This window comes from Poecilia reticulata, chromosome 1, assembly GCF_904066995.2.
Source record: "Poecilia reticulata chromosome 1, P_reticulata-male-v2, whole genome shotgun sequence".
Lineage (NCBI taxonomy): Eukaryota > Metazoa > Chordata > Actinopteri > Cyprinodontiformes > Poeciliidae > Poecilia > Poecilia reticulata.
The window spans coordinates 23,165,247-23,182,607 of NC_088830.1; the positions used below are offsets into that span (position 1 = coordinate 23,165,247).

Here is a 17,361-nt window from a genome sequence, read left to right on the forward strand (position 1 = left end):
TCTTATTTGTAAGATTAGCAAAAGTTTTTGTTGAAGGATTATACAGCAATACGTAGTCTGAAATTTCCAGTACAGAGCAATAATATTCAAACCACAACCTCCACAAACTTTAATGCATTTTGTTGATGTCATAGTCCAACACAAAGAACTGCACAGTTATGAAGCGGAAGGAAAAGAGTTGCTTAGGCAGATCGGATGGAGAGACTTTGTGAGGATCTGTTTTGTTTGGCTTGCCGCAGATTCTCAATTGAATTTAGATGTGGACTTTGACTGGGCCAGTTAACACAGCAATATGCTTTGGTTTAGGGCCGGGCGATAAATTCCCTTGAATTAATCAAAACTTTGTTTTTGAAGATTTTTGGAAAATCTGAATTTATTTTCACCAATACACTACTGGGATTTCCACAGTTCAGCAGAGAGATGTTTTACAGCTTTTATTTAATTGGACTTGAATTCAGGTCAACTCTACAACAAAATATATAGGGGTCTCGCTTAGATTTTTCTCATTTGTAATTGTGAGTAATTAATATAGAATATTTGTACAAAAATATTGTAAGAATGTAGTCATAATATTTGGAGAATGAAGTAGCCAAATTCTGAGAAATCCCACAAAAAATAACAAAAATAATTACTGTATCCAAGCTTTTTTCTCATAATGACTTTTTTCTCACAAGACTTTCATGTGGTAAAAATTGTGTCTTTAATCTGCTAATATTATGATTATATTCTCATAATTAAGCAAGAATCCTTGTAGCCTTTCCCCAATACTCTGTTGTACAACTCACAGAAGGTATTATTGAAATAAAAGCCACTTTTTAAAAATGTTTACTGTCATTTGTAATTACTATTTTGGAAAAAATGTTTTAAAAAATTTGGATCTGGCATGAAAATAATTCAGAGATGTAATTTTTCTGCCATATTGTCCAGGCCTACTTTTGTCTGAGCCAATGCACTGCGACTGTCTGAATGTTGAGAGTCATTGTCCTGCTAGAAGCTGAACCTCAGTCTCAAGTCTTTTGAGCCTCTAACAGGTTTTCTTTCAGGATTGCCCTTTGAAATCGACGTCCGCATGATTGTTCTGTCCCTCATAGGCCTGGGGCAAACTTTAAATGGCTTATTTCAACAGCGGCTCTTTCTATTTTTCACTTCTGTTTTTTTTAACTATTCAAGAACAAGTAAAATCAACAACTGATAGTTGTCCTTTCAGGATATTCTCCCTCCTGAACAGTGGATGTATGCAGCTTCTCCAGCGATACAATCAGCTTTTTCTCTGATAAATTCTCCTTGTTTTGATGGACAGCCGTGTCTGTAGTTTCACAGTTGTTTCCATCCTCTGTGTATTTCCAGATGACAGATTGAACCTGACAAAATGTTGTAGTTCACTAGGTATAAATGCTTATGTAAGGCACTGTATAAACTATCAAACCAGTATCCAAAGCAATTGAAAGAGCAGTTTCTCTAAAAGCTTCTTGCATTTCATTCCAGGGCTCCTGCTGTATTTATTTACTTTTGTTTGTCTCTGCCAACGAACAGACAAAGTTTCCCCCTCACAGTCTGCTGCTCCTGTGTCACAATATTGATGTGATCCGTGTCGACCGCGTTCATCCCCCGGTTTGTTACAGAGTCGAGGGGCTGGACTACAGTGTCACAGGTGCGACGCTGAGAAAGGTCAAAAGCTGGGAGACAGATGGCTTACGCGCACACATACACAGACATAAACACCCTCCCACACGCTTTTAACTCTCCCAAAGGGACAGTGATCCATTGTGCAGCTCAGATGGGCATCACTGTCACTCACGCATGGACAGACGCACGCTCGCGCGCGCACACACACACACACACACACACACACACACACATACACCAAGCAGATGTCTGGTAAACGATTATGATAAAAAGGACATCAACCATTACTGTTAAATTGCTACTACCAGTGTGTTCTTTTTGTGCTACCTCATTACAACTATCATTAAATATTAATAACCGCAGAGGAAAGCAGAACCAATATGGTGAAAATAATTACATGTAGACTATGAATGAAAAACACAATAGGAAGATAAATAAAAAGTAAGTTTCATTGGAAAAAAAGTTTCTTAGGTTAAACACAAACTCTGTATTTTCTTTTTACTAATTATCATATTCAGGTTGATATTAAATGAATGCATGTGACTCATTTTTGGCCCAGTTTGTCCTTATTATTGTGTGAACAGTATCTTTGTCTCTTTTTTTTTCCACTTTTCACATCGCAGCTTCCCAGTCATACGACACGGAGAAGCTGCCTGTGCCAGGGCCGATTTGCTCTACAAAAAGGATATCTGATGGTTTCCTAATCACTTGATTGTCTTTATTAAATCGAGGTTGCATCTGGAAACAGCATGAACAGGTTGCATTAACAAGAACCCATTGTTTTAAATAAACACAAAAATAACGCAATAAGGTAAAAAAAATGAGTAGCTCTACCAACCTTCTTTTACAATTTTATTAGCACTAGTCACCAATGTCAGGTTCAGAGTCAAGCAAGGTTTTTTTTTTTCATATGGATGCAGAAGGAAGTTTTTCCACATGCACTTGCCGCCCTGCAGATTTACGTCTCTACTGGCGTTGAGAGCAAACTGAAGCATTTCTGCAGTGCTCAGCCTCGTACCTCACTGTGATGGTGAATACAGTGAACCTGCTGTCTGCTGTATGAAAGGCCACCTTTTGGTTGCAGAACATGCTTAAAAAGTCATGTTATTGTTGCACTTCAGCATAGTTCAGACAACATTTTCCTAACTGTGTATGGTTGGTTCAGCCAAGCTGCGGGCATTCTTGCCTTTAAAGGCATCTCTGCAATCCAACAGTACCAGAACAATGAGGGAAATGGTTCAGAACTTGAGATTCTAGGAGAAAAACGGGAAAAGATCTGCAGTCCTGCTGAGAGATGTAAAACCATCCATTTTTGCTTATACTTTGATTTTTCCTGCCAATAATGATTTTATCCAAGGTCCCACTTTAAGAACTGTACTTATTTCTCTTTAGCCCTCCTGCCAGGAACGATTCTAAACTCTTTCTCTTTTTTTTTACTTTAGGAACAGAGACGAAGTCTCAGTTTGTGTCTGAGAGAAGAATATTTGTAAAACAAGATTTTATTATTTTAAGCTGTGTTGCATATTTTATGTTAGTGATATGGCCTGCTGAATTGTGGAAAAATTAATTTTCATTTTACACTCGACTTCTTCCAGATACAACATGGTGCCGTCTATTGCTGGGTGTTTAGTACCAACCATGCGTCATTTCCTCTCCTCTTTCTCCCATTTTTACTTGTGCAGACTTTTCAAAACATGACTTCGCAAAGCTTATCTTGCTTTCAGCCTTTGAAAGGTGCAGAGATACGCATCAGTCAGAAGACATTACGAAATAAAAGCATACTTACAATTGGGACTGTGATCTCGGTTAATTGCACAGCTTGGTTTTCATTACTGCAGGTGAACAGCAAGCTCCATGTTTGCGTTGAAGATGCAGACCTGTAAAATAAATCTTGACATTTCGAAAGTACTGCCAATGTTTCTAAATACAACATGTTCCAGAGGTGGAAATTTTAAGAGGATTAAACAGATCTACTCTGCTGCGTCCAGGTTAGCCTTGATGGTATCTAGCGAAGTCCGTTTGTCATTGTGACAAGATGTCTACAAGGCGGTTGCCTTTTTGTACCTGGCAAAAGTTAGATGTGTTCACTAGTTTTTTTAGTTTTTTTATTTTCTGTGTGAGTGTTTCTGTGTGGTCAACATAATGCATTGGTGAAGAAGGTCTTTTACCATCATCATATGTTTATAGGAGGCCGTCTTGTTCATGAGAAGCCAGCCAAGCACTAGTACAAACTGCTATGGTGGTTTGCTGACATCACCGCCAACATGCGCCGTTACCGTAAGCAGCTTCAGCATGTTTGCATGCTGACCTCAGCACTTACCTTAAAGCCTGCCTGCATCTTGGTGCAACTTGGCACGGCTGCAGTCCTGATGTAATTATATTAGTGAGATCAATAAACTAAGAGCAAAGGATTGTCCCAGTTTGTTGCAGCCTCTAATTGATTGGCCATCCCATGAATTCTCAAGAGTTATAAATAGATCTGAAAGACAGTGATGGATGGTTTATCTCTGCAGCTATGGATCAGAGGCAAAGCATGCCTCTTCTATCAGTCACCACCTTTTATCGTCCATCCCCCCCGTCCCCCCCTTTCCTCCTCCTTCCCTGCTGCCTCCCTTGCTCACTAACTATTACCATTTAGGGTATTCATGCCCCTCTGCCAGCAGGGAGGAATGTGTGCGCGCGTACGTGTGTGTTACTGTGTGTTTGCAGATGTCTGCATTGTTTTCCACTATGTGCTGGTAACCTAAACTGGTATCTTATGGGGTAATTGTGTGTGAAATACTTGGAGAGTCTTCCATAATAACAGTTGGTCTTTGTGCGAGCGCTTAGGTGTGTGGGTGTTTGCATGTCAAAGGTGATTTGTGCGCAGAGGCGTTTGTGAGTGTGTGTGCAGGCGTCAGACACTCATCGTTGTGCAACAAACCGAGCATGGAGGCATCTGACCCTCAATAATAGATGTGGCTGCAGTGAATATTTAATGGGCAGGGGGCTGTAGATACATGCACGCTCTTACACAGGAGGGAAAAATTAAAATTTAGTATCCACCATGTCTGCATGACTTTTAGGCCAAGACTCTGGGGAAATGGTCTCGCAGTGTCTGGGAGGTGTAGGGGAATTTCACCAGCTGGCTACCGTGGCTCCCGCTGCCATCTCACTCTGCTCTCGTTCCGTCCACAGGGCTCTCAGGATAGTGCTGGCGGTCAGGAAGGACTCGTACCCCCACCCTTCTCCGCCTTCCCACCTCCTCCGCCTCCGCCTCCTCAGAACGGCCTGACTCTGGATTACGGGAGCAGCCTGTATGCGGCAGGAGCGGTGCAGGGCCCGGTGGAGGCCGGCGGAGCAGGCAACAACGCGGCCAACGCCGGCAACAGCCTCAGCCAGGTGAGCGCCGACCTTGTGGTGTGGCCCACAAAAAGACTTAAGCTTTTTAGAGCTGTTTTATGTTTTTCTTTTAGACTGCTGAGTAATTAAATCATAGGTTCAATATCCATGCTGGATATGTGGAGATGCACCAATCAATCTGACAGAAATCTGAGTCATCCAGTCTGTTGTTGTTGTCTGGCTTTGATCTGTGATCAGGAGGTAAAATACTGCAAACCTGATGAGTTTTTTTTCTTTCATTCATTGAACACAACAAACTAATATTTTCGACCATATTTGGTCTATAAATGCAACAAACTGCTGCTCTTTGATGTGACCCTTTTAATTGTAAAACTATCAGATAAAATTAAAGGACCTTTCTGATGAGTAAGTAAGGAAAAAGTCATCTTTTTGATGGATTCAAAAGTACAACCTCTGTGAAAAAAATTGCTTTACACATGTTATATGTTTTTTAAAAATAAAAATGCCAGACAAGTTAATTTGGAATCATTCACTGGGACATTAATGACAGGCAGAAATCTGTATTTTCCAGTAAAAACTTGATCGGTGAATCTCCAGACTTCTATAAATGTTTCTGCTCTGAACCTAAATAGCTCTGTCAAATGTTTTACTACAGAAAAATACTTAATTACTATTAAATATTTGCTCTAATGATTTAACATTTGTAAACAACTTGAGCTGAATAGATCTGTTTGTTTAATACAGTTGACATTACATAGGGATGTTTCTTTCAGACTTCCTCTCCTCTTAAATAAATACACTTTCCCGACTACGCTGCGTACTTATTTTGAATTATTGGACTGCAGGTGATAAATTCGCTTAATAAATCTGCTAAGTAAAGCCTCTCAGGCAATCAACATTATTTTCTCTGCAGCTTTCCACATTTGCTGAATTCCTTCCTTTTCTGTTTTATTAAGCAGCCTGGATCTGGGACTGTTTCTCTAACATAAATTGTGTTGGATGAAAGTGAAAAAGCCACTCAAGTTGTTGTTAATCAGAAACTTAAATGTCTTTCAAAATTTGGTTCTAAATGCAGATGCGCCGATCCATTTTGTATCTTTGGTTTTGGTTTTAGTAAATTTTGGACCTACTGAAGTCTTATTTTCATGAGGGGGCATTTGATTTAATTCTGATCTGTTGTTTGATGTTAAACAATGCAAGTACCTACAAGTACCATTTATGGAAACATGTCTGTAAATACTGATACATAGATAAATCAGAGGAATAATCGGCTAATTACCGCCTCTTGTTTGTCATTAGTGCCTCTTGTTTGTCATTAGTCTACTCAGGCTTTTATGATAAAAACAAATATCTGAACAAATTGTAATCAGTTGAATAACCTGGTTCATGTCTTATTTTGTCTCTCTGACCCTGCAGTCTGACGGCTCCTCTCAGATTGACGGTCAGTCTGTAGTTGGCTCAGGTGGAGGGGGTGGCGGCGGGGGCCCTGGGGATGATTCGGACGCCAAGGGGACGCCCAAACGTCTCCATGTGTCTAACATCCCCTTCCGCTTCCGAGACCCCGACCTACGGCAAATGTTTGGGGTACGTAGCCAAAAAAATAAAAAAATAAAATCCTCCTTTTCTCTCTGCTTGCAATGCGCAAAACGTTTTCTCTGCCCCTTTAAAGTCAGAACATTTTGTTACCCTGAAACGGCCTGTCGTGATAACCGCTATTTGGTAAAGAGAAATGCCTCCAAAATGTTTTGATGAGGCAAGAGTAGGGGAGAGATAGATGTGGGAGAACCCATCCTGGCTCAGTGCCAGCTCATCATGGCTGAGCAGTGCTGACTCCCTGTGGCGAACATGTGACTTCAGTGCTTCTGCAGTCTCCTAATTTCACTGCGTCTTCTCTTTCGTTTCAGCAATTTGGCAAAATCCTTGATGTTGAGATCATTTTCAACGAGAGGGGCTCCAAGGTAAGATGGTGGAGACAGACCCTCAAGCATTAAAGTGTTTTGTTTTTTATAAAATAGGAACTGAATTGTTGTTTCTGCCCGTTTTGCCGCCTCTCCTCTTTTCCCCACCCTCCTCCCCCTCTCCTCGCAGGGCTTCGGGTTTGTTACGTTTGAGTCCAGCTCAGATGCAGAGAGGGCCAGGGAGAAGCTCCACGGCACGCTGGTGGAAGGACGTAAAATCGAGGTGAGCGTCCAGCCCTCCAGAACAATGTCCATTTTCTCCTCTGTCTCTCCTTCATTTCTAGAAATGACAAATGAGAACCATTATGGTGGTTTCTGCCCCCAGAGAAGGTTTCCACGTGGCTGTTCTGTGTGCCCCTCTTCCCCCCTCCTCTGGCTTCACTATAGCATGGTGCAGCGGTGCCGCACGCTCTCTCATGACGGCACTTCCTGTCGTTGATGTTGTTGATGATGTTGGTGTTGTGGGCTCTCCATTGCACCTTGAACTTGGAGCTGTGTGGTTTGCAAAGCTTGCTGGGTGGAGTGGCTACACAACAGGCATGGCTGGTGAGACGTCACTACGACTCGATCGCTGGCGATTTCTGCTGCTTCTGTCACAGCATGTAGGGTCTGGTTTTTTTTTTTTTTATTATTATTTTATCTTATTTTTTCTGTTTCCCTGCACCTTCTCCATCCTCATCATCACTTCTTCCATGATCATGATGAGTGGCCGTTTTTGATTTATGGTTGTGTTTATGACTGGAAGAGATTTCAAAAGCCTCTCTTGTTTTCTCCTGTGAACGGAAAAGTGCCTGCTGGTGTCGCATGGTTGGAAACGTACAGTGTCTTGCGAAACGATTTAAGCACTTTGAACCTTTTCACATTTCGTCACTTTACAACCACAAACCGAAATGTATTCTCTTATGACTTTGCCATGACTCAGTAAAACGTAGGATAAATTTGTGAAGCAGAAGGAAACATTTCGCAAATCCTCTCAAACAAAAAAAAATACAAATCTGAAAAGTGTGGTTTGCATTTCTATTCAGCTGTCTGCCCCTGGTCTCAGTTCTTTTCAAGGCCACAACAGGATGTCTTCCAGGATTGCTTAGTGGTTATCTTTACGCCAGACTTAGCTTTCCACAATGAATAAACAAGATCGTCACAGTTTGATTCTGCTTCAGTTACTGGGATGATTTGTTCAAGGGATCATACTAGAAGTGGGCATTTATGAATTATGATATGAATTTTCACTTATCTTTGTCTCGATAAATTCCTATTAATTGTTAAAAAAGACAATTTTATCGGAAATGTTATTTTTTTACTATTTTTTCCACTGTCTGTTCCACAACGAGATAAATAAATTTGAAAATATGATTAAATGCAATTACTATGTGCAGTTTAGTGACACAAATCACAACTTATTTAAGTAATTGGCATCCTGAAGAAGCTTGTTTCAAATGGGTATGCTTTTCAGGAACAATATTTATACATGATGCTATGAATGCTATACCTAAAAATATATATATATATTTTAAATCATCTTAATTGTTAACACAGTAGTACCGCAAAATATTGCAATGAAATTCTAGCTCCATATCACCCGCCCCTACATACACAGACCACCTGACTAAAGCAGCGTATTTAATATGCCCCTTACATTGCTTGTGGCAAATTGGAAACAGCACTTCTTTCTGTCTCCTTGCTTTCTGTTTCTGTTCCAACAACCCCTTTGTTGCCGCACTTTGCAAGACTACGTGTTTTCCTGTCAACAGCTTTGCTCACCTGAGATGCAGATCTCTGCATCTTCTCCAAAGTTACCTCAGGCCTCTTGGCTGCTTCTGTGACTGACGCGCTCCTCGCTCAGCCTGTCAGTTTTGGATTGAACGATGCTCAACGTGATTTTTCAAGCTTAGGATAGTGTTTCAGAATTTAACCCTGATCTGAACTTATACCACAACCTTCTCTCTAACATGTCTGCTGCGTTCCCTGCAGTCCATGATGCTCTTCCTTTATTAGTGTCCTCTAGCAAACCTCTGAGATTAAATTACACACAGTTAAACCCCAGTCACTACCTCTGTGACTTCTGACGGCACCTGAGTTCACAATAAAAAGAAACTGAACACAAATTCAGCCCCAATTCTAAGTCTTGCACATTAAGCAGTAGATCAAGTAATCATGTGATAAATTAAAATTAGTGTGATGATATTTATTAGGACAAGGATTCTGAAATAGATGCTACCTTTTGATATTGTTGGAAAGTCTGCATTTTGAGAAACACTAAACATTTGATACCCGATATGAAGTAGTTAGTTTGCACTACCTGTCACTTTTGCCTGTTTTCCCTGTCTAAACCAAGTGATTATTATTTTTTGAAATAAAATTTTAGTTACAGACTTCATAATCCATTTTAATTATTCTTTTCCGTTGTTTTGTTAGTTTATTTTGGCTATTCTCTTAAAACATTTTTTTTTGTTATATTTGAGAGAGTGCAATTGCAGTATTATTATAATAGTTCAAAATGGTCTCAAAAAAAACTTTCAGATTTTATTTGTGAACGTTTTAAATCAGTCTTATCATTTTCCTTCTGTTTTACAATGATGCCCTATCTTATTTGGGTCTTCCACATGAAGCCCCAATAAAATACCCAACTGTTTGACGTCGTAACTTGACAATATGTGAAAAAGTTCAAAGGGCGTGAATACTTTGGTGAGGCACTGTAAGGTTAGAGTTTGCTGGGAGTTTCCCCCAGCCTGTCACTTCACACTGAGCGACTTGTATGCGGTCGCAGCTGATATGTTTGGTGCGTTCAGAGATCGAAGCATGATGGGTGGGGTGGTGGGACATTTCAGGGGCGGGAGATGAGGAATGAAACTGCTGTGAGAAGTGTGATGTCATTTTTGATTTTCCAGAACTAAAAAAAAAAAAATATATATATATATATATATATAATCACATAAGCAAGATGGATGGTTAAATACAAAAAAAAAAAAATGGCTTACTGTTTGCACACACCCCGCTTGAAAACGAACACCAGATCTCATGGAAGTGCATTTTGTTGTGGCATCTTTTTTTCCTTTTTAATTTGTCAGCATGAGCTCAGATTTCAGTTGCAAATGGCCTCCGAGAGGGAACACACACACACACACACACACACACACACACACACACACACACACACACACACGCGCGCACCATGCTTTCTGTCATTTGCTCGAGCTGTTGGTATTAAATCGTGCTTCAGATTACGTCTTTTCTTTTTTCTTTTACTTACTGCTGTAGCTCTTCTGCATGGTCTTTGGATGTCCTGCATTCTTCTCTTTGTCTGTGTGTAGGTTGTGCTGATTTACAAAAATAAATGGAGGGTGGAGAAAGAAGTGAAGACAATGCCATAGATAGCTGTCATTCCCTCTCCTTTCTGTATTTTTAAGTAGGTTTTCTTCCATCTCCTTCTATCTTTCTTTTCACACCTGACCAGTCTGTCTCTCTGTTTTTGTCCTCATGTCAACCTTCATCCCCCCATATCTTTGTTCATTTTTCTGTCTCGTGATGTAGTAAGAGGCAAAATCACTCTAGAAAGAGATTGAATTTCTAATTTCTTATTTTATCGTAGCGTGTCCCCTGAGTTTCATCTTCTTCCATTTCTTTAACCTTTATGATCTGTCGTCATGGTGGGTTATAGAGGCTAGGTGGTTGGCTGATACTTGCAGGTGACTATTGTCATGTGACCTCTGACATCACTTCCTTTCTACCACAGGGTGGGGGTTGCTTTTCATTACTTCGTTTTGTTTGTCCCTCCCCCTTCCTGCCTTATTTTGTTTTACTTTTCTTCTTTTGTTTGGTTCATCATTTGTTTCTTACGCATATTTTCTCGATTTCCCTGATGATTTTTGTATGTTGTTGTTGTTGTTGTTGTCAGTCTCCACGGTAACTGCTCGCGTGTCCTCACGCCGTTCCCCTGACCACGGTAAGTTGTGTACACATGGCATCATCTTTGAATGACCCCTCCCCCCACCCCATGCGCCCAAACAAAAAAAAGAAAATGCACCCAAACAAAGGATTCCCTTGCTGCAGGGAGCTTGACTGATTGGTGGACAGAACCTGATTGGCTAATCCTGTGATTGATTGGGGAGGTGGTGAATGAGACTCTTAGGAGATTAGCCATTTACCGCATGGCATTACAATAAGGCCACTTGTGTAACTGAATGTACCGCATCTATCTGCAAGTGCAACAACTACGACTACCACTTCTTAATGCATTCATTACAATCACCTCTAACTGCATTCAAAGCATTTAATTCGTGAGCTGTATCCTGCATGGTTTACTCTCTTTCTGGTCATCTGTATGACGTCATGTAGTACTATGTCATCTCTCTGTGTCATGTGTCAGCCAATAGCTGCATTCTTGCACCTTATTAGCGGGAGAGCATGCTGGAGCATGAGTGCTATGTTAGCTCTTCTGGAGAGGGGATAATAGCTGTCTGTATATCATGGCGTGCTGTAGTGCTTGATGATCACTTCCTGTACCAGTGCTCAGACTGTTGTCGAAGTGCAGGTTTGCAGCCTTAATGTTTCAATCAGAGCTGTGTTTCGTGGATGAGTAGCTCGGGTTCCCAAACGGGGCCGATTTTTAAAGCAAAGCTGACATAAAATAAAAAAAATAAAAAATAAAATAAAACAAAAAAAGCACCCTGAAATAATTCCTGGCAAACCTAAATGAAAACAGCTTTGCCTTGTTCTGATTTCTGTGAGGAGGTGTCCTTGATTTACCTTTTGATCAGTTTGGTTCTGGATGGTGTGTGTCGTCGGTTGTGTGCTACGAGGTGTTTTCTGGTGTGCGACACTGATCTGAAATGCCCGGCAGTGTTTCACAGCAATGGTTTGATTGCTTTTGGTTTGGTTGAATTTTTTATTTTTTTTATTTTTAATTTGAGAAATGATACTTGCATCCCCCATCCTCTTTCTTTTCTCTGTGCTGTCCTTTCTCTCTGTGTCCGTTTTTGCACCAATCATCATCTCCTCCATCATGGCTCATGTACAGTTAGACTCGATGTAGGCAAACAATCAGATTTGTGTGTTGTATGTGTATCACATCTTATTGTTTTTTTTTTCCTTTCGTTGGAAGAACTGCACATTTGGATGAATCGTTCACCCTCACTCTCCTCCTCACGTTTCTGTGTTTTTCTGTTTCCTTTCATGTGGACTGGCACTTCCCCCTGCATCCTCTGTCCTCTCTCTGTTGTTCTCCATCCCCTCCTCCCTTTTCTGTATGATGTGTTCTCAATTGGGAGGGAATCCAACCTTTTTTCTTTTCTGTTTTTGATTGGTCTATTTGCTGCATCTGATGCTTGCTAATTGGTTAGTTTTGCTCACCTCTGGTGATGTGATGCACTTCTGGTTGGCTGTCTGTAATTTCTGTACAAACTGTTTGTTTGATTGATGTTATTTATTTATTTTTGGTTATAAGTTTTTGCATTTTGTTCAACTGACAAATCTGCTGCTTAATTCACCTTCTTTGTCTCCTCCTTTTTTAGCAGCAATATAATGGTCTTGGATTTCTTTTCGAATGCCTTTGCTCTGAAATATATATATATATTTTTTTATTTTCTTTGTTCTATGTGCCAATAGTTGCAATGTTTGTGTGCAAAACTGCCTGATTACTCACTGGGATCCTTGTTTTCAGTGTTTCTTCTTTCAAAAGAAGCGCATGCATTAAATACCATCGCTGCTCATATACAGAATTAACACCCTGTCAAGAATAAAAACTGAAATTAAAAGTACGATGGCGCCTTAAATGAAAAGCAGAAGATTTTTGTGAAAAATAAAATGTTCTAAAATTTTAAGAAAATGTATTCCTATTAATATGTTCATATTTCCTGAATTTTGCTTGAATCTCTATTTTTTTAAAAACTGAATAAATTGGCTCCTAAACCTTTTGTTTATTTTCCAGGTTAATAATGCCACAGCCAGAGTGATGACGAACAAGAAAATGACCACACCATACGCTAATGGAGAGAGCCTTGCAGCACTTCCATATGGTAACATATTATCCTAAGCTATACTGGTGACTTTTCTCCTTTTTAGTACAATATAAATATTGGTAGCATTTTAAGGAATGAAACTCATTTTATATAACCGCACAATATAATCACAAATATATCATCATCGCAATATTGAGGGCAATATTCACACCATAAAGGGCTGCTTGGAGTGCAGTAATTGTTGGCTGATATATTCCAACTGTTATTATTGTACATTTTTCATGCCAATGTAATAATTAACCAACAGCAGCACAAATGATGTTCTCCAATATGCTAAAGGTTAAAGGTCACAGAGCGATGGAATCACAGATAAAAAAGAGAGGCACATATCATAGCTGAGATCATCGTTGCATAATTACCTCCGTGGCAACATCTTCATTTTAGTCTGCAGGATTCCAGTGCTGCTCAGTCAAATCCTACATTAAATAAACTCTGAGTTACCAGACAGAAGGATTTTGGATAATAACAACTAAAAAATAACAGCATATGTCCTTTTAAAGGACATATTCTGTCCTTTAAAAGGCAGAATATGTCTCATTTATATAATCTTTAAAATGTTATTCTAGCTATAAATGTAGTTACAGCTGCTAGCTGCAAAAACCAGTATGTATTTTTTACATAATAGATATCACTTGTGTAAAGAAAGAAAGGCCCTACATAGTCTTATAAAGCGTAAAATTTTATCTGACCATTTTACATTTATAAAAATGTTTAATTTGTTTCTGAGTTTTTTCTTGTATTACATTTTCTAAAGGACAGAAATTCTGGCCCACTAATTGCCATGGTTTCTACATGGATTTATAATTTAATGACGGTCTTCGTCATACATTTGCCACATCAGACCTTTAATTTTAACACCATACGTACAAGTATTTGGCCTCTGACTCTTGACTGAATACACACACATTCATACGCACATTTGTTTTTACTTTTTTTACTTTTTGTGTTTTAAACTGAAGTGAACTGCACCTGTTGTATTTGAATTGCAGCTGTTTAAGTGTGGCTGTAATAAAAAAAAAACTGTTGTATAATATTTCAGTCCAGGTTTAATTACTTCATGTATTGAATTTTAATGTTTGCCTTATGGTTTTGACTAAAACCATAAGGGAATTTTTGATTATTTATTATTTATTTATTTATTTTGCCAGTTCTGTCAATAGGCTTACGTTTTTATAAATCTCAAGCTCCAATATTAAATTTAATAAACTGCTCTCCCAAACAGCTTGGAAGATGTGGGGAAGCACAAAACAACATTGAAAGGTGGATGTGTTTATTCTAGGACTAGATCACTGATCATTTTACAAGGATTTGTTTGAGTTCTGATCCAACATTTGGGTTCAAATCACATTATTCATTCTGTTTCGCGCTGTTACGAACCGTAAATAAAAATGTTATATTGGATCGTTCTTGCAACCAGCTTGACTGGCGAAATTGGTTCCTTTCACCCGTTAAGTTACTAGTCATGAAAATGTTAGCTTTCTTTATGAAGGAATGTTGCCTTGATGCTGTTTTTTTATTTTATTCCTACAGCTGGTTGGAAGTTAAGTCCTATGGTTGGAGCCATGTACAGTCCTGAGCTCTATACAGGTAAGATATTAAAAAATGAATTTTATTCTGCTTCTCAAATAATATCCAGCAGATACAGAATTTGCAGGCAAAACCTTGCAAAGACAAACTAAGAATTAGAACATGAGACACCTGCACATCCGCAGGCTTTTATTTTCCAAAGTTGTTGAGCATTACTAAAACTATAAATTATAGCAGAGGTAAAACATGTTTCTTATAAGATAGTCTTTTGTTGTGCTTTTATTTTAATTCAGTGGGACAACATCAACCTACAATCTAAAAAATAAGTAGTTTGATTATCATCAAGGCTTGGTATGATTCTTGGACAAATAGAAGAAATACAAAATGAGAAGCAATCATGATCAGGGAGACCATAAGAAGTGAAGCATTAGTGCATAACTACACAGGTGGAGCTTAGTATAATCTGAAGACACAATCTTGCCCCCCCCACCCTGCAAGGGCAAGGATCATACATTCAATGTGAATGTATTTTTTTTTACAGCCTAGTTGTTATTTTGAGAACATCTACCTTTATTAACACCAACCTGACTCTAAAGTTTTTTTAGAAGCTTGAATACCAAACAACTTAAATCACATCGGTTTAGCTGAATAAAACTGCAGAAACTCTAAATGATTGCCAACAGCCACTCACTTACGTAGGTGGTAAATTATGAAAACACAGATTAATCAAGATGTTTTTTTTTCCCTCTGTGGAGATATTGTTAATACTGCACCACTGTGAATACAATGAAAGCGGCATGTTTTGTCGTATAATTGTCTAATCTTCAGTTCCAGGGTTCCCGTACCCGGCAGCAGCAGCAGCAGCGGCTGCCGCTACCACCGCTGCAACCTTTCGAGGAACGCATCTGCGGGGTCGAGCTCGGCCCGTCTACAGCGCGGTCAGGGCTGCCGTCCCACAACCTGCCATCCCAGCATACCCTGGGTAAATATATATGTAAATATGTGTAATAGAAATACCTGTATTTTTAGATCAGTAAGGAAAAACTTGGATAAGGTCCATCTTCTTTTAAGGCATGGCTTCACTTATCGAGACAGTGATTCAAATCGTGCATGTTGTGTTTGGATACATTTTTATAAAAACAATAACTGATAGTTTGCGGAGCTAAAATACCATTTCCTTGTACCTTTAAACATATTATGATGTGACTGCAGTTTGTCATAAAATTAAATTGAAGTTATTTGTTTTTGGTAAATCTCACCAGCTGAAGTAGCAGTAGTAACACTTTGAAGTCGGTGCATCTGTATACAAAGAGGTGGTATTTAGTCTTGCATGTTGCACGGTGTGTAATAATCTCACCCTTCTTTTCTCTTCTCTCTCTCACAATTTCTTTGGCACCGTTTTCTCACCTCCCCATCACCTTCTCTATTTGTTGTTTTCTGCTCTGTCCACACGGTGGCGCTTCACTCCATTATTTCATTGTTTTGTTTCATTTTGATTTCTTTTTTTCTTTTTTTTTTTGGTTTTCCGAACACCACTCCTTTGTACTCTCTACCTTTCTGTCTTTTCTCCTGCTGTCGTCTGTCTCCCTCTCAGTGTGATGGCCTATCAGGATGGTTTTTACGGTGCGGCTGACCTCTATGTAAGTATGCCATGCCTCTCCTCCACTGCTTCACTCGTCACCTACGTTTTCCTTCGCTTGCCTGTGGGTTTTTCAAGTGTGAAACGGTGTGGATCAAACCCACAGAGGCGTGTACTTTTGACAGTTTTGATTAGTCACTGTAACGCATTTTGTGTCGTTCTGCCTAAATCTGAAATTATTATTACAATGCGTCACGCCAAGTTTATTTTTTAGGTATTTTCTAAGAGCCCTAAATATTTAGTAACACACCTGGTGATATGCAGTATTCCTCCTCAGTGCAGCAAACCGTTCAAATCAGGCCCATTCACAAGTAAACTCTTCTGGGGTTTGTTTCTGTGCCTTTGTGGAGTACGTTTGTACCAGTGTGATCATGAGTGTGTTGCTGCGTGTGTGTATGTGTGTGTATGTGTGAGACCAGGTTGACAATAGCTGTTTCTGTTCTCTCTGTAGACTAGTGTTTCAGGACATTAGTGGCAGATTGCCCCAGGTAGGGTTTACACACTCTATGTGACAGCCAGTGTGCATCCTCCTCGTCTCCAATGACTGCGTGCTGCTAGACATTATTGACCATCTGAGATTGAATTGCCTCTTCTGTCTTCTTTTACTAACTCACTGGATTCTGACATGGGTGGAGTTACGGAAGGGGGAGAAAAAAATTGGGCTAAAATTCCCAAAGAAAACAACGAATCTTCCAAGTGATGTGGATAAATAATTGATAAGTTGAAATCCAGATGGCAGGTGTGCAGTTACAGTAATGGACTGAGATATTGCAGTATAACTTGATTGTTTTACAAGACTAATTTTAAGATGCCTACACTTGAAACCAGAAGCTCACAAGCACTGAATGAAAAGACAGATGCACAATTTCTTTTCACTTTCTGAAGTTTTTTTAGGGGGGGTTAATCAGAGTAAGGATATATTAGAGATTCATTTAATAATGTCTTAAAAGTCTGACGTTTACAAAAAAAATAATAATAATGTGTGCATGGAGGTATGTTTGTATGTTTATGCAGGAAAAGGAAGAGGCGCTTGTAAGCTTGGGAACACCATCCTAACTGTGAAGGATATGTGGATGGCAGCATCATGTTGTGAGGCTCTTTTGCTGCAGGAGGGACTGGTGCACTTCATAAAATAAATGGCATTATGAGGAAAGAAGAATATGTGGAAATATTGAAGACATCAGCTAAGAAATTAAAGCTTAGGTGCAGGTTGGTCTTCCAAATGGACAACGATCCAAAGCATACAGTCAAA

General features: G+C 39.4%; 1 protein-coding gene across 7 annotated transcripts in view; it reads left to right on the forward strand.

Moving 5' to 3' along the window:
* The window catches only part of rbfox2 (RNA binding fox-1 homolog 2), a 50,032-nt gene that overhangs the window by 26,403 nt on the left and 6,268 nt on the right, over window positions 1-17,361 (forward strand). For 3 of the 7 annotated variants that reach the window (XM_081609264.1, XM_081609271.1, XM_081609279.1), the window contains 9 exons: window positions 3,814-3,903; window positions 4,804-5,007; window positions 6,385-6,552; window positions 6,873-6,926; window positions 7,057-7,149; window positions 12,853-12,940; window positions 14,474-14,530; window positions 15,299-15,452; window positions 16,065-16,110. In XM_081609264.1, the coding sequence (XP_081465390.1) occupies window positions 3,814-3,903; window positions 4,804-5,007; window positions 6,385-6,552; window positions 6,873-6,926; window positions 7,057-7,149; window positions 12,853-12,940; window positions 14,474-14,530; window positions 15,299-15,452; window positions 16,065-16,110 (954 nt within the window). Of the gene's footprint in view, window positions 1-3,813; window positions 3,904-4,803; window positions 5,008-6,384; window positions 6,553-6,872; window positions 6,927-7,056; window positions 7,150-12,852; window positions 12,941-14,473; window positions 14,531-15,298; window positions 15,453-16,064; window positions 16,111-16,560; window positions 16,598-17,361 lie in introns of all 7 variants that reach the window. The other 4 variants (XM_008415973.3, XM_008416026.3, XM_081609278.1 and 1 more) reach the window with 3 other exon arrangements.